Below are 23,925 nucleotides of genomic sequence, written 5' to 3' on the forward strand. Positions count from 1 at the left end.
GCTATGTAGTGAAAAATGCACCTGATGATGGCCAGTTACGGCCGAATCATGTAGTGTAGAGGAAGAAAAGACAAAGAACTGCAACCAAAATAAATTATTGCATTCACGACGGCATTTGTATTATTACATATAGATTTGCAATAGCACTTTGAACCTCAAAAGGGTTAGGATCAGGTACTAACAGCTCAGCTGTATGGATTTCTGTCTGCTTAACATCACTGACCCTATGTACATTTAATAACTAAGAGAAGCAGTTCCTCCACCTTTTCAAAATTTTGTGGGAATCTGCAAGCAGATCACCATTCTCATCCTTCACTAAGTTACTGCTAGGCCAATAACCCCTCTTAAAGTCATTTATTCCTGTATACAGGTCTCTAATGTTCTTGTTCATACTGTTCATTTTAAGCTCATCAATTTTCTCTTTCAGATATTTCTTCTTTTTGTTCCTCATATGCCTGCTGGTTTCACATCTTATATTGTTCAGATTATCCCCATTTGACTTGCTTGGGGTCCTGTAACCATTGCAGTTTGGCCTGCTTTCTTTGATCTAATAATTTTGAACATCCTTCATTGAACAATGGCTTATGCTTCTTCAGTTCATAATAACCTAGACTCTCTTTGGCAGACATTTTTATATTCCCTCTGATATGTTTCCCAAGCTTTATTAACATCCACCTCAGTTTCCAAGTTTTCCAAAGCAGCGAACCTATTTGAGATTTCAACACAATACTGCTCTTTGCCCTCTGTCTCATTTAATTTCTTGAGATTGAACCTCTACATATGAACTGTTCACTCCTATGCTAACAAAAATTTGTATTCCAAGGCAGGCCATGTTTACACCCTTTAGGCCAAATTTTTACCACAGCATAAGCATAAGGTACAGAAAACCAACATGTACTCCTACCCAAATATACAAACTTACAGTACATGCACTAATAACACATTCATATTTCAGATCATAGGAAGAAACCCATAAAAAACAAGAACACACATTGGTAAACACCACGTAAAAATGTAACAACACAAAACGAAGTAGACATGACAATGTAAAGCAAAAGGAGAACACACACACACAGACAGATAGATAGACAGACAGACAGACAGAGCAGGTAGTAAGAAGGGTGATTGTACGAGGGGCATTCAAGTTCTAAGGTCTCCGATTTTTTTTCTCTGGACTGGGAGCAGATAGACACATGCGGTTTAGTTTAAAATACGTGTGCACTCTTTGTGAATGCGTGACAGAGATGGCAGCACTCTGCGGCACACAGAACTCTAGTGGTAGTAGCGAGAGTGAGGAGTGTTTTTGATACTTAAAATGGCGACGTTTTCGTTACAAGAACAGCAAGTAATCATTCGTTTTCTTCACTTGCGTGGTGCGACACCCATTGAAATTCATCGCCAGTTGAGTGAGACGTGTGGTGATGGTGTCATGAATGTGAAAAATGTGCGTTCGTGGGTGCGACAGTTCAAAGAAGGCCGAACGTCGTGTGACAACGAACCAAAACAATCTTGGCCTTGCACCAGCCGGTCTGACAACATGGTCGAGCGAGTTTGAAAGTTGTTTTGGAGGATCGCTGATTGAGTGTGGAAAACATCGCCTTCAGAGTTGGTGTTTCCGTGGGATCTGTGCACAAAATCCTGCATGAAGACCTGCGAATGTGGAAAGTGTCCACCAGGTGATTGCCACAAATTCTGGCGGATGACCACAAGGCTGCACGCATGGCAATTTGCCAGGCAATGTTGACACGTGATGAAGGCATGAATGAGACTTTCTTTTCATCAACTGTGACAGTGGATGAGACATGGATGCCGTTTTTCAATCCGCTGTTGCATCAGCAATTTTCCAGTGGTCAAAACAGACTCCTACAGAAGCGTTCGCAGCGGCCATGGAATCATGGCATCGACATGAAAAATGTGTACGGCTGTAGGGAGATTACGTTGAAAAGTGACAGAAGTTTCAAATTTTTTGTATGATTATTGTGTGAGAAAAAAATCGGAGACCTTAGAACTTGAACACACAACGTAAATGCTCTCTTTGCCTGAGGATGGCCAAAATAGCCAAAGTGTGTAGTACATTCAAATGCATCGTGTGTTTATACCAGAATTTTGTTGACAAAGTAATAATAATCCTTCTAAAACAGGGTTGAGGAGGGATACATATTTTTTTGGACTTCCTTATATTGAAAGTTATTGTACATTAATGGTAGTCTCTATGAAAGCATTGAAACAACAAAATGCAGAAAATAAAAATAAAAGCGTTATGTTGTGGTTTGTAAGAGCCCAGGATTTTCTGTTTAAATGGAGGCTTATACTGTGAGAAGGATCAAAAGATAGAGATTTGACTGCATTCAAGAGTTAAAAATGAAAATAAATGTAATAGCATTAAATAAATACAGATACATTTTGATTTTTTTGGTGTGAATAAGCTAACATATATTTGGTAATGTGAATGTAGTGTTGGAATCTAATAGAATTATTTAATAACCTTAACAGCTGGAGATACTACATGATGTTCAGCTCTGATACTCAGTTGGTATCCATGTACGTGGGGCAATCCAAAAGTTTCAAAAATTTGAATTTTGCGCGCGAATGGTTATGAGTACATCGAAATACCGCTAGGTGTCTCCTCACAAATCCTTCTTGAATCAGTGTGGCAAGCGGCATTGAGTTGAGTGGTTGTGTTTATTGTTGGTGAACATATTTCCATTGTTGTGTTTCCGTGAGTTTGCGGTTTTGCGATGGCTGACCTGAGAGAGCAGCGTGTCTGTATAAAGTTCCGTTGGGAAAACCGCTGCAGAAATGCACCAAATGTTGAAGAAAGCTTTTGGTGAAAACAGTTTAGGCCAGACACAAACTTACAACTGGTATAAGCGTTTTAAAAATGGCCGAATGTCGACTGATGATTACGATCGTTCGGGATGGCCGTCAACTGGCACCACACCAGAACATGTTACGAAAGTTAGGGATCTGATTCTGCAAGATCGTAGACTGACCATCCAAGACCTCTGGAACACCTTGGGACTAAGTTATGGTACATGTCAACGAATTTTGCTCGAGGAAATGAAGATGAGGATTGCGGCGAAGTTTGTGCCACGACTGCTGCAAAACGAACAGAAGCAGCATTGCTTGGAAGTCTGCAGGGAACTTCAGCAACAGCTTCAAGAGGATCCAAACTTTCTTTTGAAGGTTGTCACTGGTGACGAAAGTTGGGTTTATGGCTACGACCCTGAAAGCAAGCAGTCGTCGCAATGGAAGAGCCCTTCTTCACCTCGGCCAAAAAAAGCTCGACAAGTCAAGAGCAACATTAAGTCCATGTTGATCTGTTTTCTTCTATATTGACATGATTGTTCATAAGGAGTTCATCCCTCCTGGTCAGACAGTCAATAAAGAGTTCTATAGCGATGTTCTAAGGCATTTGAGGGATAACATGAGGAGAAAACGTCCAGAGAAGTGGCACACAAATGACTGGGTACTCCACCATGACAACGCACAACCGCATACGGCTTACATTGTGCAGGAATTTTTAGCTAAAAACAAGATGGCAGTTGTTCCCCACCCACCGTACTCGCCAGGCTTAGCTCCATGCGACTTCTTTCTCTTCCCCAAGATGAAAATCAGGTTGAATGGGGCGAAGATTTGATACAGTTGAGGAAATTCAAGCGGAAACACAGACAGTACTAAATACTCTAACAAAGAAAGACTTCCAGGATGCATTTGAAAAGTGTCAGAAACGCTGGGATCAGTGTACTATGCGCTCCCAAGGGGACTACTTTGAAGGTGATGGTGCAGAATAAGATCTAGGTAAGATGTAATAGTTTTTATTAATATATTTCGGGAACTTTTGGATTGCACCATGTAGTTAATAATAATAGTGCTGTTTAATGAAGCCCATGGTCAAATCCCAGTGACATATGACATTGTCGTATTTTCTCCACGCAGATAATGTGCATGCATATATATCTTACAAAAATCATTTCTGCATTTCCCCACTGGAGGTTGAATGTGTGCAGATTTCTTAAGGAGGCCAGTGGCAAAGTGGAATTTTGTACATTGCATTCACTGAAGTGATATTGCACCAGTAAAACAATGTAATATTTCTCATTTCACATTTTGTTGCATGCATGAGATAGTAAAATGACTGGCTATTGGCTGTGTGACTGTGGTTATATTTCAGGCAGGAGTAGGATTTTTATTTTCCTTTCCCACCTCTTCTAGACTGGTTTTGGGCTTTCCCAGCCCTCTGTCTCATGTATTCTGGAGACCTTTCCACAGAAGATAATTGACCAAGCGTGAAGCTGACCTTTCACCTAAATTTTAATGTTAAGATTACAATGTGTGGACGCACGGTCACTACACTCTCCTATCTAAAGTAACATTGATTGCTAACAAAATATGGGATTGTTATTCAGAATTATCATTATAAATCTTAATCCCTCTAATAGGTCTCTGAAATCATTTTGCTGATCATCCACATTTCATTTGTTTATTATTGATGCTAATTGGACTGATGAAGTGTAAAATAAAAGGAAGGTCAAGTGACTTCCAAATTAGGATTTTTTGGGTTAGTGCTACTTTTCATTACATGTTGCCATTATAAACTGGATACTTTGTCACTGTAGTCTAAATTACAGCTGTAGCTCTGCTTGGGATTTTTATATTCTGTAGTGCCCAGTAACCAGGGAGTAAGTCATATTTTGTCAGTTCTGATAATGCCACTGGTATGTATACCTGGTTTCTGAAAGCATTAAAGGTTTAGGTCTTATACAGGGTGTATTTTTGTCAAATGACATGTAAAATTTCTATAAATTTGGAAATATGTTGCTATCGGAAACACTGAACTGAGGAACGTCTTACTCTTCTGATGGTTCTTGTGTCACTGTGATGAAGCAAAGTCATTGAGATTCTTCAATTTGTGTTGCATCATTGAGAGATGCTATTAACGATAATGTTAAATAGTATAAAGAAAGGGGAAGTGCGTGTGATAAACATGTGAGAGGCATATACGTAGCATATCAGTTTGTACAGAAGAAGTTGTCAATGCAGCATGGGAGGCAGTAAATAAAAGCGAAAGAAAAAGTGTGTTATGTTTAGAACAAAGGATAAGAGTCTCAACCAGCATTTCATGGAAACTCTGTTGAGATGGTTAGTAATTATTTCCATGCAAAATGCATCTTTAGCCAGTGATATGTCGCATTTCTGTGAGGAAAAGTACAGAGTGATATTGGGGACCGGCTAGGTGTCTTGAATGGAGCTTGGATTAAGCACACCTTCAGTTGGATGGTGGCACTGCACACATCAACACAAGACCCACCACAAACACTTTATGATTTCTTGTATATAACACCATCATGTTACTTAGTTCAGCATGTCCAATGGCAGCAAGCAAATATCCCAAGTGTGTAGAATGATCTATGAAAGTTTCATACAGTTGCATTTAATAACAAAGAAGTTATACAAATTTTAGTGCCAGGTGATAAAAATCACCCTGTACTATGAAAATCACAGTTGCATTGCCTGGCTTGTAGTCAGAAATAATGATGTCTCATTGGTTTAAGGGGTTTTAGTCAAGTTATTCCCTTTGCAGTAATATATGACATAAGCCCTTCTTACCAAGTACCAAAGATTGCTTTGTCCACACAAGTTTAATTTTTTAATCAAAAGAATAGTTCTGATCACTCTCATAATGATAGATCAAGGTTCAGTACTAGGAGTAATCTTTGGCATCCATCTGATAGTTTACCATGAAGTTGAGATGTGTTGAATTTTCAGTGTGGCATGCAATTCTTGCATATTATGAGGGAGAGTCAGTAAATCGGTCACAAATGGAAGTAAAACAACTGTAATGGATGTAATAGATTTTCTCTGTGTATCACTAGGTAGCAGACATGCATGCGCATGTTCATGCTCACAGAGTGATTTCAGTAGTCAAAATGGTGACCATGCTTGAGGGGTGTACTACCAAGCAGCAGCGTTCTGTTTTGGTTTTTTTTGTGGGATACTCATAAATGCTTCCTGTTTATGGTGCGAAGTGTTTGTCATATAAAGCAGTTCACAACTGGGAAGCAAACATTTTACTGATGATGGAAGAGGTTGAAACGGAGGTGTGGAAATGGCTGAGACAACAGTCAAAAGACTTCTGTGCTTTGGATTTCAGCGCATTGGTATAGTGATGGAACAAGTTGGTGGAGGATATGTTGAGAAATAAATTTTTTTTCCCAGGTTCTAATATCACATGTTTTACATTTTATATACAATTGTGACTGACTCTCCCACGTATTCTGCATGATTAGGTGGTAAGAGCTTTATGAAATTCTGTGAACTTCTTACTGAATTAGCTTTAAATTGTGTACAATTAAAAATGTTGGTCATGTGCTTTTCTTCCTTGCTTCATTTATGTCTGTACAGCATTGATGTGCAATATATATATATATATATATATGTGTGTGTGTGTGTGTGTGTGTATATATGCAGTTAGTTGCTCTTATTTTATTCTCAGGCTTCCTGGGTCAATGAGCATTCTGAAGTAAAGCGCAAGAAGCTGGAGATCAAACTGGAGTCTGATGATGCAAATGACAATTTCAGTTTTCCAGAAGCAATGAGCAGAAGAGACAAAAGAGGGGACGAAACTGAAAGGTATGTTTCATGCTATAAATTAATGCATACACACAGCCTTCTTCACTGTACAAATTGAAATGGGAACCTACCCCCTATGTCAAGCACTCTCAGTGCAATTTTCAGTGTGCATCCTGTTGGGTGTCATAAGCAAATGGCAAGGTAAGTTTTCTGTCAACACAGCAAATGTTTTTATACAATCAATCAGTACTCAGACAGAATTTTTATTTTTCTACTGCTACATGTTTTGGTCCTCATGGGACCATCATCAGGCAGTAATTATGATCAAACAACTAAAGTTATTTGAGCTCCCAAATATGGATCCATATTTACTGCAACACATTCATGTTACAAAATTAAGTCTAGATTAGAATATATGAAATTACAATATTAACCTCCTCAATAGTAAGATTTTATGCATACAAAGAATTGTAATGCAGTTGAAATAAATATACATTAAAATATATTAAGAATATTAACATATTATATTTTTGCATGTGATTTTTATCTAAGGCAAACATTATGCTGGTATGATGTTATATGAGGGGCAGTCAAAAAGTTCCTGGAATGGTGGTACAGCAATCTAATGGTAGGACATTTGGCAGTGCTTACCTAATCACCTTTAAAGTAGGACCCTTGCGTGTGCACACACTTGCTCCATCAAACCTGCCATTGTTGGAAGCAGTGGTGGAAGGCTTCTTTTGGAATCTTCTGGAGCTCGGCTGTCACATTCTATTTCATGCCCTCCATGATTGCAAAAGATGTCCACTTGAGGCCCATTTTCAGAGTAGGGAACAGTCAAAAGTCACCCGGAGAGTACGATGGTTGAGTGATGACAGGAAGGTTTTTCTCGGCGAGGAATCACTGCACAACAAGTGATGTATGGCTAGGTGCATTATTGTGATGCAGAAACCACTGTCCCTGCTACTTGTCTGCCGCTTCCTCCAAACCGCTTTGCGCAACCTCTGCAAAACTTGGACATAGAAGTGGCCAGTAACAGTCTGTCCAGGCAGTATGAACTCATGGTGCACCAAACCGTCGATGTCAAAGAATGCAATGAGCATCACTTTGTCTCTGGACCTGACGAGGTGTGATTTTTTTTGTCGGGGAGACGACGCTGTGTGCCACTCCGATGACTGCATCTTTGTCTCCAGGTTGTAGGTGAACACCAATGATGATCTTTTTGAGAAATGTTGGGTCCTGTGTACTTTTGTTAAACAGATCACTAGTGACCATCATGCGACAATCCATCTGATCTGTGGTCAGCTGCCTCGGAAGAAACTTCACACTGATGCATCTCATCTTCAGATCATCGGACAAAATGGCATGAATGGATCCGTGAGTGATACCAACTTGTTGCTTCAACTCTGCAATGGTCATTCTTGGATCACAATCAATCAGTTGTCACACTTTTCCAATCATTTTTTTGGTTCCTTGTGTCAAAGGTCTCCTGCTGCGCTGGTCATCCTCTAACGTCTCCTGCCCATTCTTAAACTGGGAAAACCAGTCGTAAACTGCGGATTTCTTTAGTACAGTATCACCGTAAACTTGCTGCAGGGCCGATTGCGTCTATGAAGCAGATTTTCCCAATTTTCACAGGAACTAGATGTTTACACGCTGTTCGAACTGTGACATTGCACCGAATGACCAACACTCATGTCTAATTCAAATGGAACAGTAATGACACTGCACACTGAAACCTGTCCAGACCCGTTGCGCCTGCGAGCAGAAATGCTGAGCTCCCCACCACAAGAGTGTGCGCTATCTTATCGCTCGTTCTCCGTCTGCAGGGGAATTCTGGGAACTTTTTGATTGCCTTACGTATCACGAAATAAGGCCTTGGGAATTAAATTGAAAGTTATACAACTAAAACCTGAAATATTAAAGTTATTAGAGCAATTGCTAAAATTATTGGATATGATGTTAAAATTTCTTCATATACAGTCAACTCTCGATTATCCGGGGGTGGATTAACCGGTTTGCAGCTTAACCGGGACTACTGAGGCTTTTTTGAGGCTTATATGTTGTTTAATATTCATTCACTTTTGTTTCACATGGTGAGTTGTAACACTATTTTCGCACTAGTGTGAACCAAACTCTGCATTCTTTGGTCCCGTTATGCTAACACAATGTTCTACGGTAGGGGTGAAAGAATGCAAGGATTTGTGGAAAGTTTCAAGGCCAGATACATCGCCGCAGTTAGTTTCTTTCTATCGATCTTCAAGTGTGTTAGCAAAATGTCACGGTGTAAAAGGAAGCGTGTTGTGTTAAGTATTCAACAGAAAAAGGAAAATGCCGCAAAAAAGTAAATGACAATATTACATTTTTTTAAGTGTTAAGTGTGAATATTCATAAAATGTGTTGGATGTTGTTGAAGACTGTGATTGAAATAACTAATTCATACTTCAGTGTAATGTAAAAAAAGTATTAAATAGGCCATGAGATGACATAAAAATGAGGTTGAATAAATTTAAATACAGGTAGGCCTATAATATTATGAAGGTACAGTATTACAGTACTACTTTTAATAAAATTTGTCTTAACCGGGTTTTCGATTAATCGTGATTTCCATCCCCACCATTATCCCGGATAATCGAGAGTTGACTGTACCTTGTTTGTGGACTGAAACCACAGTTTTTTTTTTCAGTAGTTTTTGTGTTGTGTCAGTAATTGTGGAAAGCCACGTTGTTGTTCTCAGGGTGGAAGTTGTTGCACCCAGCATTATGCTGTAGTAAATGTATTACAGATATTATTACATGGGCTGTTACGGTGTGTTGATATGTGTGTGCGTCCTACCTGTATAGGCGTTGTATGTAGTAGCTTGGTTCCTTGTGGACTACTTGGAATAGGTATTGAGTTAATATATTTTTAATTCAATTGTAATACAATTCTTTGTACATATATAATGTTAATATTAAGAAGGTTAATATTGTAATTTCCTATTTTCTAATCTAGACTTAATTTTGTAATATGAACATGTTGCACTAAATATGAATCCATGTTTGGGAGTTCAAACAACTTTTGTCATTCAGTTATAATTACTGCCTGTTAATGGTTCTGTGAGGACCAAAACGTGGCGGTAGGAAAATAAAAATTCAATCTGAGTATTGATTGATTGTATAGCCACATTTGTTGTGTTGACAGAAACCTTACTTTGCCATTTACTCTCATTGCACACAATGTTGCAGTGCTTTAAAATTAGAGTTGCACTTTGGGAAACATAAGAAAGGCAAGTTACTTAAATTAATTACTCATACTTACCCATACTCAATTTCATCATCCTATATAGAATCTCAGTGTTTTTGTGTGTTGTGGAATGGTATTGATATGAATGAGTTTTATGGTATTTCATTAAGAGATCCACCTTCACACCCAAATCTGTACATTAGTGTAATGTCATCCTCACACTCAATTTCTTCAAGATCCATTTGCTAAAGGTGAAGTTCATATTTGTAAGAATTCTTGCCTGAAAAGATATAAATCTAAGACATTTCATACTAAAGTGTGAAACTGGCAGTGAATTAGTTTTATGAAGATATGTTTCTTTTTTTTTTTTATTGCTAGTGGGGTGGGACTAAGTCCCTTGTACTGTGGCCACTTCTGGCCTATTGTTCCAGCCCCAGATGATAGGTGAGGGTGATTGTGGAGCAATTGGTGGAATGAAGATTGACAGGGAAACCGAAGTACTTGGAGAAAACCTGCCCCAGCACCACTTTGTCCACCACAAATCCCACTTGACCAGACCCGGGATCGAACCCGGGCTGCTGCCGTGAGAAGCCAGCAACTAACTGCTTGAGCTATGGTGCAGCCTTATGTTTGTCTTGATTAGATATCAGTGTACTGAAGCTACCACAGTTTTCTTACCACAGCTTTTCTGGGACTAAAGGCTGTCTGGGTAGACAACAGCTCTGAAACAGACAGCAATAACTGTGTTTCATATTTTTAACCTCCCTGTGAACCCTGTTGACTGGTTACTCCTTGCTGCCTTATCTACCAGAATGACCTCATTTACCTTTCTCTTTTATGTTTGCAACTTAAAACCAACATTTATGGTGACAAACAGCTCTAGAACTGAAGCTTTTGCAACAGATAGATATATTTGAATTTCTTTGGCAGTAATCCATGTTGATACTGGATGAATCTGCAGTAGGGACTGATGTGATAAGTACCACAAATTGGCATGCATACAGACATCCACAGGTGTAGCATAGTTTATGGTTATATCACTATAATTGTAATGGGGAAGGGGAGTTTGGCTATTTAGTTGGTCATAGAACTTGTATACTGTAATGCTTCAACATTTCATACACTTAGTTTCTATCCACACCACTACTGAAGCAGTATGGAGTTCAGGCAACTGAAAACTGGGGACATTCACACATTGATCTTTCAGTTGTGGGATAGCTGGCCACTTCCATTTGACTAGTGTAACCCGTGAGGACTAAGTGTTCAGATGCATATATTGGAAAATTTCTTGTTCATCACATCAATCTCTGCTCTAATGGAGACCGAGAACCTCTCTTTGTGTTTTATTTTGACATCTCATAACCTATGTGCCTCCATGGCCTGTTACAGGGGTAGCTTTACCTTTATGTCATTGTTAATATAAAGCTCTCTGAATATGTACTTAGGTTTTTGTAATTGTCTGTCTTGTCCAATTTAAACTAGAATTTAAATCATCATTAAATTAAAATTAATCTATAACCATCCAGAGCTGTAACTGCAGTGGCTGTTATTTGCTGATGGATGGACATAGTGAAGGTAGTCAGTGGTTACTCATTTCTGTGAATCACACCTAGAAGTTAGTTATATTCTATACTACCTATATTGTCAGTTCATCTCATACTAAGAGAGTTTGCTTCCTCAGTCTTTCAAGGTAAATGCAAGTGATTGTACCTTGAAATAGAGCACAGATGTCTTACAAACTGTTATCTACTAACCATTCATGGCCACCTTCGCTTATCATGTGAAACAGTGATTTATGCAACTGAAACAGGAATATACCTAAGAATCAGTCAGTTATAAGTGTGCTTGTGTCCGTGTTCTACAAGGATCCCTTAGTATCATACTGGTCACAGAATTTGTGTGTCATTTTTTTAAATTGCTTTGTGACAGATTGGCACCAAAGACTGGAGAAGCTCTTGGGCATGCAGAGACACCCCCAGTAGCAGTGACCCGGTCACAAGGCCGCCCCCAAGCCGTAGTCAACCGACGCTGTGCAGGAGTATCCTTGGCATCAAATCTGCTGGGCTTGAGCAGTGATGGCAAGGCACAATTGCAGATCTTGTGCCAGCCAGAGCAGCAGCATCGAGCCCGGTATCAGACAGAAGGAAGCCGAGGTGCAGTCAAGGACCGCAGTGGGAATGGTTTCCCAGTAGTGAAGGTAGTCATTGATTGTAGTGATCAGCAGACTTTTCCAGGGAGATACAGAAATTATGTTAGGTGGGGAGTTCACCTAATGTTGTTGGGATGTTTAAATCAAGAAAGATACGATAAATGGAAGGGTGAGAAGAAAGTAGGAATGTTCATTTTTGGTTCAAGAAGCTCATGGTAGAGGCTGTGGTGTGGGAGGGCAATAATTAAAATTGGTTAGCAGGAAAATGGACCACACTATAAAATGTGTAATATGTTCTTACGATTCTGAAGTATGTGTGTTTTTTCCTTTCCCCCCAGTTAGTGGGCTACAATAAGCCAGCCACATTGCAGGTTTTCATTGGAACAGATGTGGGACGTGTTGCTCCACACATGTTTTACCAAGCATGCCGTGTCAGTGGCAAGAACTCGACGCCATGCACGGAGAGAAAGATCGATGGCACCATTGTCATTGAAGTGGACTTCGACCCAGCAAAGGACATGATCGTAACGTAAGTGTAGCAGTGCTTTTAATAATGATGTGGAATTTGGGGGAATAATGAGAATTTGACAACAGGTTCTATTTACAGCAAAAGAAATTGAGCTATTGTTCCTTAACCGTTCAGCGTGGTTTGATGTGTATGTTTCGTCAGGTATTTAAATCGTCTGCGGGGGTTCGATGTCTATGTTTCGTCGAGCTGCACACCTATGTTATAACGCCCATAATAATTGATGGTTTTGCTGTAGATTGTTAGATTTTTCGCTGGCCTGTTGTCACAAGAACTATATATAATGAGACACGAGTTTAGCTGCGCTAAGTCATCGTTACATATGCCTGTCTTGCAGCAAAATTCCTGTTGCTCTTGGGAGAGGTTTCCTCATTCAAACTGTTATGAATGGCGTATTTTACTTTCCTATGAAGTTATAAACAGCAGAGACGTGATATGTGCTGTGTTTATAATATCATATTGCCCTGAGCTGGCCACACTAACACACTCAATTGGAATTCTTAGAAGAGGGATGTCCAAAAATTTATTCTTGCAAGATCGATTGATTTCGCACAGTACATAGCAGCCAGTTCTTAGAAAAACNAATGAATGGAATATCAAAGGCATACCAACAACCCCGTGTTATGATAACTCGTAACATTGAATTTACTGCAGCTGACCTGGCAAGCTAAACGGCTCACGGAAAGACATTTCCTTGAACGTATACCCCTCACGGGGAAGAAGGCAAGGCCGCACAGAAGATGTGTGGTTAAAAAAAAGAGCCAGAGAAAAGATACACAATATTTATGTGGTGAATGTGGGGCAGCGTTGTGTTAGAAGAATGCTTCAAGGCCTACCTTACACTGCTCAAATTCTAAACACCTGCTTCCATTGCCGAGATACCGGGCGCTCATATTATAAGGTAAGGTTATAAAAACCATCTTTTAAGATCATTTTAGTGAAAGTTTCATGCTTCAAGGCATACCATTCACTGCTCAAATTCTAAACAACCTGCTTCCATTGCCGAGATACCGGGGGCTCATATTATAAGGTAAGGTTATAAAACCACCTTTTAAGATCATTTTAGTGAAAGTTTCATATTCCTGTCTCATATAATTTAAGAACAATGATGAATAAATCATTTTCGAGCAAAATTTAAATGGCCGGCTGAATATATTACCGCCGGAAAGATGGCAGCGGAATTTAAATGACCGCGCGAAAGGGTTAAAGTTTGGAGTGTATGGAAAAGTGACAGGAATTTGAATTATGAATGATCACATCATGTTTGACAGACAGTTGCAAATGGCTGATGTGGTAATTATGTAACTTTCGTCTTTTATGGAGACCTTAAACTGGGGATGGTGATCAAGAGTATAATTTGGTGTAGGAGATGTAAGGTGTGAAAATATAGAGAAAATGTGCTATGAGGAGCGTCATTTGTTACTATTCTTGGCCTAATATTAATGTAGATGGGAAGTAATACATTCAGAATTTTTAACTGAAAACTGCAAAGAAGTTATAAGGCATGTACAGAAGGATAATATTAAAATGATTCTTTCAGAAAATGGTCATGAACATATGAACTGTAACCACCTGAATGAGACAGAGTCATTGAAGTTTCATGATTGATCCTTTGGGTTCCATAAAAGTAAGAAATCTGTATTGCTATCAGCTGCTCAAAAAGGCCTTGTACGAGTAATATGAAGTTTGAATGTGTCCAGTATGTATGTTTGAGGTCAGAGATTAGTGAATTTGGTGCCATAGTGTGAATGCTGACAGGTGTAGTTGCTCTGTATGGGCATACATCTGATGTCCCTGACTTGCAGGATGCCTATGCCATCCCACTTGTGCTCTGTGCCTACAGGTGTGATTGTGTTGGTATCTTGAAGGAGCGTAATGTGGATGTAGAGCACAGGTTCCCAGATCAGTCAGGATCACGTAACAAGAAGAAGTCGACACGGTGCCGCATGGTCTTCCGTACCACAATAACCCACCCAGATGGCACCACAGAGGTCTTGCAGACAACCTCGCAGCCTATTGTTTGCAGTAAGATAGACATATTTCCAGCATTTTAATAATATTTGAACAGATCCCATATGGTAAAACTTTACCAAATTTGTCCTTGCAGCTTTAATCTCATTCATAATTGTTTCCCTGTACCAAAAAATTGACATTTGATTGTGTGAAAGTATCCCATATAACTATAAAATGGGTAAGAAATACAGTTCATTTTTGGAAGGCCTTTCAGAATCTCAAAAATTAGGGCCTGCCACTGTTATATGAGTATAAGGGATTGAGTGTCATACATACATTAAAGGCTGGAAGCTCAGTATGTACAAAGGCACATGGGCAGACCTGTACTTTTGTTATAACATTTGAACAAGTGGCTTATTCTCATGAACTTTAGTATAATAATTATAACATAGGACACATCCCATTATTACTTCTGGTGCATGTAAATACAAACATTATTCAGTGAAGGTCCCGAAACTTTATGCATGTCTTTGAAGAGTGTGCAGAAAACATCAATGTGCCACTTACAAGAAATATGCATCATATATACCTTTGCCCAACATATTTGCCTAGGAAATTAGGCTTTGTTGTAGCCAAGAATTATGTTTCTGGTACCTTCAGTCATCATCAAAATGGATGTATTATCTGATAATTTTACATGATTTATTATAAAGCACAAAAAACAAGGGATAGTTATGAATACAATATTGTGACGCGTTATCTTATGTCCATCACCGTGACAACCGCTACAATCAGAATGGACACTTTTTCGACAATGAATACATGGAAATTGGGGAGTTGCTGTGGCAACAAATCATAGCAATGAATTGTCATTGAGTAACAACGGATGAGATGAAACACGTTACCGATGTATTCTATAAGGAGTGTTCCCGAAGCAACATGTTGCTGAACACGTGAGATTGAACCTTGGCGAGGGGTGTCCTCTATTGAGTCTGCATGCGGCTTATATAAAGGACCCAGCCTTGAACAGAAGTATTGTATATTGATACTGCAAATGGTAATAATTGTAAGGTGTGTAAGAGTGAGTGTCCAATAAAGATTTGCTAAATCCGAGACTCATGTGAAGTTATTTGTCACATGACATACCCAACACATAACAACTGGTGACAGAAGTGGGATGAATTTGGATTCTGAGACGAATTTGGAAGAGTTATTAGACTAATGCCACACGAGCTAGAATGGACATACAACAGATGATGGAACATCTGGTAGTTGGCCAAGAACAGATGATGGCAAAGGCGGATGCCAGACATGAGGAAATGTTGGGCATGTGAGAAGAGATTAAAACCTAACTCAAACCCAAAGTGGACAGAAAAGCCTGGGAAGAAAGAGTTGCTGCTGTACGAAACGAAAGGATAACCGTCAGGCAAGAAGAGATGGGTGTCAATACAAAAGCCTGGCTAGGAGAGATTGCCGCCACACGAGACAAAATAATGGCCGCCAGATGAGAAATGATGGACGCCAGCCACAAGGAGATAGTGGCCGAAAGCAAACCCAAATGGACATAGAGACGACAGCCTGCCAAGAGATGGACGCGCGTCAAGAAGAAAAAGAGCCGACCTCACTGGACTTGAATCCTGAGGCAGCAGAGCAACGAGAGGTCCCTGCAAAAGACGCTGAAGTAATGCCGGTTGGAGAACCAAAGAAAAAGAGGCATAAGGACCAAAAACTGACTGTGGAGCGCTGCCACAAGATGAATGAACGGACCCACAGTCAGGATGGGTGCCGAAAAAGACTGGCTGTCACCTGCAGAGGGGCGAGTCGCTGTGTGGAAGTGGCACGGGAAACACAAACCGACCGGAAGGTGTCCCGCCATGCAGCAGTGGCACGACACAGGAGAGGTGCCTTCAAAAAGAAAACTACTCAGGGAACTTTTGGATCCCGGCGAAAGGAATTGACCATCGACAGTTGTCTACATCATCTCTGCAAGCAGCCTTATGATGAGTCTCAACCATTGCGGGTTGACCGTAGCAGCAAAGAGAAACCAGCAGTGGGCTCTCTTGCTCCACGGTCTTGTACCAGCAAGTGGTGGGAAGACCAAGAGGAACGACAATGTCAGTAAGTGCAGACCACACCCCAAATGCCTTTACATCAACAGAGGGAACTTCTCAAGGAAGACATGATCAAGGATTGGACACTGGAGGGGTTGACCCCCTCCAAAACAAAAAAAAGGACTTAAAGCAAATACAAGCTATTGCAACCCTACCTACCTCCAGCTGGGACCCAGTTGCCCTAAGAGGAAGAGTTAAATGACCCAGACACGGCCTATTCTACAGGAAGTAGAAACTGGACAACGACCTGAGTGGAAAGAAGGTTCGACAGCAGTACTACTGGCTCCCAGCAAGGAGAGACATCGAAAAATGGTGCCGACAGTGGCGACACCTCTGCAGCCAGTTGTGGCCCACGGACTAAGAATAGGTGTCAAATGCAACAGTATAATGTCGGGGCCCCATTCGAAAGGATAGCAATTGATGCAGCTGGACCATTCCTGTTGAGCGAACAAAGGAACTGATATCTCCTGATCGCAATGGACTATTTAACAAAATGGCCGGAAGCCTACACCATCCCAAACCAGGAGGCATTGACAGTTCATTCATTCATTATTGGAGGGGGTGGGTTTCCCCATGCACCGCGACCAGTTGTTGATCTATTGTACATCCCCCTTTGATATTCTACCAGTTGGCATACCCTTCCGGTACTGGTGCTCGCTATCAGCCCCATTGAGCCAGTGAGTTTGGCCTCTCTACTGGCAGTGGTACCCGATACTTCCCCATCTACCGGAGGCATTGGAAACTACTTGGGTGGGAAACTTTTTCCCTAATTTTGCTCAGAGGTCTCCTAGAGACATGAGGATCTTTTACGTGCCGTAAATCTACGACACGGGACCCACGGCTTAAAGTCCCTGCCAGAGGACTTGTTCCCTGAATTTTTCCGCCCTTAAAAATCCCACGACCTCCGCCGGGTTTGAACCCGCATACCTTGAGTCATGAGGTGGGAACGTTACCCCCAGACTACGGAGGCCGCTAGTCGTTGACAATAACGGAAGTTCTGGTCACCAACTTCTTCTGCCACTTCGGCATACCTCAAGAGTTGCATAGTGACCATGGCCGTAACTTCGAGTCTTGTCTGCTACAAGAAGTTTTGCAGTGCCTGGGAGTGAGCAAGGTGCGCACCACGTCCGTGCACCCACAGTCGGACGGCATGGTGGAACGCTGCATTCAAACCATCAAGGAGCATTTACAGAAGGTCATCACATCCCACCAGAGGGACTGGGATGAGAGGTTACCCCTCTTTCTCCTAGCTTACAGGGCATCCACTCACGACACTATGGGCTTGACCCCAGCTAACCTAGTTTTCGGACGAGAACTCTGACTGACCTGCGATCTGCTGTTTGGAGTACCCCAGACAAGGAACTACCCACAACCGACTATGCGGCAGACTTAGTGGATCACCTACATGACATCCACAATTATGCCCAGCAACACCTGAAGCTTGCCATTGACCGAATGAAAACTCGGTACAATAAATTAGCCAACTCCTCAGGGTTCCACAAGGACGACAGAGTGTGGCTGTGCCGCCTGGCCTGCAAAAAGGGAAATCACCGAAACTTCAATCCTTGTGGGAAGGCCCTTACAAGGTAGTCAACCGAATAAATGACATAGTATAGAGAATCCAGAAGAACCCTAGGTCGAAAATGTTGGTAGTACACCTGGACTGGCTCGCGCCCTACTATGGAGCTGCTTGGGATGAGCACGAATGAAGAAGAGGGGTGGAGGTAACACTCGGAAGATGAACACCTTAGGAAAGGAAACCTAGGAAGCACCATTAGGCTGTTTGGGGACAAACAACCTTTAGAATGGAGCAATGTGATGTCTTACCTTATGCCATTGTGACAACCGCTACAATCAGAACAAACACTTCCACAACAACGAACACATGGAAAATGGGGAGTTCCTGCAGTGACAATTCGTAGCAATGAATTGTCGTTGAGTAACAACGGATGAGACAAAGTATGTTACTGGTGTCTTCTATAAGGAGCGTTCCCAGATTGCTGAACACGTGAGATCGAACCTTGGTGAGGGGTGTCCTCTATTGAGTCCGTGTGCGGCTTATATAAAGGACCCAGCCTAAAACGGAAGTATTGTATTGGGCCAGAAGTCAGGTGATACTGCAACTGGTAATAATTGTAAGGTGTGTAAATGTGAGTGTCCAATAAAGATTCGCTAAATCTGAGACCCACGTGAAGTTATTTGTCATGTGACATACCCAACACATGACAGTATGGTATGTTTAAAATTTACAGTTTTGTGGTAAACAAGTTACCGTCAACCAGAAATTTCATGAAAGCTTGTGGTTTAGGAAATGAAAGAATCTGAAAAATGGGTTGAACCAAAGCCAGACAGAATGTTTGTAGTTTATTCTGTAAAGTTGCAGCATGTAATATAAAACTAGTGTTGTTGTACGCAATTGTAATGTGGTAATATGTACATCAGTAATGTCATGAAAGGTCACAAAATAGTGATCATCTCATTAGAAGACATAGATTTTGTTATATGCATATAATCACACATGCAGGCATAAGTCAGCGGCAGTTCATTGCAACATTGGAGTCACGTATGAGTTTTCAGAGGAACATATTGCTTTCTTCTTCATGATAGAAGACATGACTTCAGTCCTGAAGATGGAGCAGTGTGTGTTCTATGAAATGTTGCTAACCACCTCCAAAACTATATGGTGTCATTATCTGGAAGACCACCATATGAATCTTCGCTCCCATGAAAACCTCAGATATTATACACAATTTCACTTCTACCAAATGAATAAAAAAACAATACTACATTAGCAAAAGTTGTATATGTTGCAAACATCATCATTCATACTAATTTACAGGATCCTGCATTAAGTTGTTCTGATGTTTCTGTCACCTTGGAAGTTCTACACAGTTTTCATATACAGTCAACTCTCGATTATCCGGGGGCGGATTAACCGGTTTGCGGCTTAACCGGGGCTTTTTTTTTAAGTTTATATGTTGTTTAATATTCATTCACTTTTGTTTCACATGGTGAGTTTAACACTATTTTCGCACTAGTGTGAACCGAGCTCTGCATTATTTCGTCCCGTTATGCGAACACAATGTTCTAGGGTGGGGGTGAAAGAATGCAAGAATTTTTGGAAAGTTTCAAGGACAAATACACCGCCCCAGGTTATTTAACGGTACCATCTCAGTGTGAGAGTGCATTGTGAAAGTAAGTANCATGCATTTGTACAGGAGGCATGGAGCTGTTTATTCTGGGCAAGAACTTCCTGAAGGATACAAGAGTGGTATTTCAGCATGGTGATGCATTATCGGAGACACCTTGGGAGGAGTCTGTCCAGCCAGACAAAGAATTCCTCCAGCAGGCATGTGGAATGTCATGTTAACTGGGCATGCATGCAAAAGGGGCAGTAATCATTTTTTCATTTTTCTGGATTGGGGTGCAATGAAAATGCAGCCACACACTAGAAAGGTATTCAAGTAGGCCTTGTAACCTGTGTGTAAATTATCTTTATAATGCAGCAAACCACCTTTTAAGACTTCTTTGGGTAGCAGTGATTTCCTACACTAAGATGAGGAAAATGTTTAAATGGAGGTTATTTAGCACAGAGACACCCACCATATAATTACTGAAATTCATTACTAAATTAGGGAGGCCCTGCTGGATAGCTCTGTGAATTGTACACTCAAATCTGCAGTGAATTAATGTGGAGACCAATGAAGTATACAAAATAGTGAAGAACTTACTTGGAAAATATGTGTAGTTCAAATTAGAGTAAAAGTTTCCAGATTTTTTTCTATATTATTGTATATTATTGCAGACTCATCTGGTGTGCGTGGTTCCTGCATACCAGCAGGTGGACTTAACAGAGCCAGTCACAGTAAGGCTTTTGGTGGTGTCAGGTGGCAAGACCAGTGAACCCCACACATTCACCTATACCCCCACATTGCTGCCACCAGGTAGGCCTTAGGAGGACAGGTCACATGGCCGCTCGTTCGGCTGTTTTGTGGGCGGACAGCCTTACACGCAGCAGCTGACCAGGCAAGGTGACCAACCTTGAAGGTTTCTTCACATGAATGACTTGAGACTTCACCTGTTGAAATGTACAGCTTGGTATGGATTCCAGTAAATCTACAGTTCAGCGTTTACAAGACAGTTCACTAGTTGTGGCTGCCTACATAACCTTATCTCACCCTGCCTGGTCTGTACTCTGCATTTCTGATTAATCATGGCAAGAGTATATTAGCAGTCATCTGTGATGGCAGTAGTTCTGTTTACATTTTATTTTCAAAAGCCTATTCTTACTTGTTAACTTTTGAGTATCAGGAACTCAATATCATGACCACGGTATTTTCTTTGTGCAGAATTTATAGCGAATCTTGAGGTTATGGTTTATTCATCTTTTGAAGTAATGACTGTGTTGATGCAACAGTTCATTATTTGGGTCATCATAATATGATGAAAAAGCCATGAATAATCACTTGGACTGTCCGTTCGATATTGAAATGTGTGAATGTGGAATGGTCTGTGCGCAGTGGTTGGGTTGGTGAAACCAGTATTGCCAGCATCAGAAGAGTGTCTGTCTTCATTTTTTGTGCTCATACAGTTAATTTGGTGTCTGTCACACTGGAAAATTGTCAACAGCACGATTGACAGCTTCTGTTAGTAATTCAACTTATTTACATTGTTTTAGCGCTTAATTTAAAGTAACTTATATAAGTACATAATGTGTTCTGCAGTTGATATCTTTTTATATAACAGACATTTTCTTCATTAGTAGGCAAAGTGTGTAGTACAAACTGGCAATGTTGATGACCATACCCAGTGAATCCTGTAAACCACTTATGACAGTGTTTTAATATGAGAGTTATTGTGAGTAGCTGTCATGAGTGGTACTGTCCATACCGGGGGGCAAGCGAGCATTTTTACATGTGGAGGGTAGTGTCTGACTGCAGAGTGTACATGCGGGACCATTGTGTACATGTGTGTGTGCATGATAATTATATGCTCTGCTTGTCTCAACATTTGTAAAAGGGCACAGATCAAGGTTCCTGTCAGAAACATAGTAACTCATATTAGAAAATATATTGAAATATTGAGAAAATATTGCTGCACAAACATGTGTGGTACTGTCTTTGGATTGTTAATTTAAAGCAGTTCATACTTTTCCAAAACTATGGTAACTTTGATCAAAAATGTTGTCAGATTGGCGTAAGATTTCATATATTAAGAAATAAATGAAAGAACGAGAAAATGTCAGCACCAGTGCACTCATCACATAACTCTTAAAGAGATGTATACATGCCACAACTATTGTAACAAGACTTTGTTAGTTTATGCTTTTTATTTAAAGATTGTTTTTAACAAGGAGAGATAGTGTAGTGTCTTAACTATATATTTCATAGTTGCAAATGACAGATTTGAAGTAAATGCATTTGATGTGGCTTTCTTTTTTACGCCAGTTGCTGACAAGTATTTTTAACCTGTGTTTTTTTTTGTGTAACTTTTCTATGCGTCTGCTTGTTCCCCTCGCAGCAGAATTACAGGAAGTAATTGCTGATTGGAGTTGGCGCCACTTGTCAGGCGAGCGCCAGGGGGTGCGCCTGGGCATCACCCGCTAATAATTCAGGTTCTGTCATCATGGTGACTACTACTACTACTACTACTAATATACTACTATACTACTACCCACAATACACTTATTCACAGTTAAGCCACAACTTTGACACATCATAAATCATTGTCTTGGATAATGCCCAGATAGCATTGGGTTATGTGACTATCAATGCAATGGAAGTAAAGAGCAAAGTGACAAAGTGTACAGTGATCAGCTTCACATTTCAACTGCTTGAACCTTGCCAGGGGCTCAGCAGACCCAGTATCCTTTATAAGCATTAAGGAACAGAATATTCCTAACTTTTGTACCAGAAATGTGACCCCAGTCATCCACTGTATAGCCCAGAGGTTGCAGGCACATTTTTTATTATATCTTAAAACCATGCAGGAACAGTTTGTATCACAAGCAGCTGCTTAAAGTTACTGTAACATGCAAGAGTATCTGTATAGAAGGGTAACGTTGTTTGCTTTTAACAAATTTAATTCTGCCTTTAGCAAATAAGATTTTGATTTAATGTGCTATGTATGAGATATAATCGTGAAAGAAATTTAAAAAGATTATGCCATGATATCCCACCAAAACTGGTTGTTTTTCAAGTTGAACAGCAAAGTCAGAAGATGATGTAAGGTGGTAGCATTACAAAAACAGGTATCACTGTCATATATCCCTATTGACAGAACTGAAAAGAAACATGTGCATTGTTGCGAGTAACTTGACATCCATGGTATTTGTTAGGGTATATCCAAGACTGTGATGATTATCTGAGTTTTTCATATCGGCTTTGTAAATTTGCAAGTTACACCAGACCACTGGAAGGCCCAAGATAATGTGTTCCCCATACACCATTACAATGCCTGATCTTGTGACTGTATCACAAAAATGTTTGACACTGTTTAGTTATATGCAGTCTTCTGCAAGCTGAATAGGCATATGGTGGAGAAGCATTGTCATGTTCCATACAGTGAGTATGCACCAGAAAGCAAAAGCAGAATCAAGATGTGCAGTGTCAGAAGAAAACCCAAGACATCTTTATAGTATTTCCAGACCAAAGTTTTAACACAGTTGATATTATTTTAAGCATTTCAGTTACTATGTATGAAGTCTTGTGTAGATTGAGGATGAAATGGAAAAATTAATGGGAAAGGGAGTTCAAAATTGAGCCTTATTTTAAGAACATTTTGAAGGAAATTTAAGGAAGAAGTTTTATGAGAAAGTAGAAAAATTTACAAAATTAGTATTTCATGTTAATACCGTTGAACATTATAAAGTTTAAAACAGATATTTGTAGAGAAAGTTGGAGAATTGAGGTTAATTTAAAAAAAAAAAAAAGGTTATTTTTGTTTTATTATTGACTGTATATTTGTCTCTTGTTTTGTCATAATCATTTCTTAATCACTGTTTTCTTCTGTCTGCAGTTCCGTGAGATTCGGGTGGACTGTGCCAGGCGTGCATCATCTTGCGCAGTATATTGCGACTTTTCAGGCTTGAAGCTGGCATGCAGAGCAGAAGTGATAATGTTCCCTCAGTGCTAGACTGACAGTGCTCTGTGTGCAGTATGTGTGACTGTGTGGATGTGTGTGCCTGAATTGTGCTTGTCCTGCAACAGCCTGGGGAGGGGGGATTTGGATCAATTCAGGTTGTGTGGCATGTCCAACAGCCTGTGGGTGGGCAGGGTATTTAAATGGATGCAGTGGCCAGCAGCCTTCCTGTTTCCAATGTTCCTATAAAGGCAGGAGTCCCCCACTTTTAAATTTTATGAGGATCCCATGGATTTGTAGTTTTCCCA

General features: G+C 40.3%; 1 protein-coding gene across 1 annotated transcript in view; it reads left to right on the top strand.

Moving 5' to 3' along the window:
- LOC111872267 (nuclear factor of activated T-cells 5-like) overlaps positions 1–23,925 on the top strand; it is a gene marked incomplete at its 5' end in the record, with an annotated part of 82,186 nt that overhangs the window by 26,220 nt on the left and 32,041 nt on the right. The window contains 6 exon segments of the mRNA XM_033754634.1: positions 6,497–6,633; positions 11,728–11,995; positions 12,286–12,476; positions 14,317–14,511; positions 19,700–19,886; positions 20,343–20,481. Coding sequence (XP_033610525.1) covers positions 6,497–6,633; positions 11,728–11,995; positions 12,286–12,476; positions 14,317–14,511; positions 19,700–19,886; positions 20,343–20,481 — 1,117 coding nt within the window.

This window comes from Cryptotermes secundus, unplaced genomic scaffold (genome assembly GCF_002891405.2).
Source record: "Cryptotermes secundus unplaced genomic scaffold, Csec_1.0 scaffold1682, whole genome shotgun sequence".
NCBI classification, from domain to species: Eukaryota; Metazoa; Arthropoda; class Insecta; order Blattodea; family Kalotermitidae; genus Cryptotermes; species Cryptotermes secundus.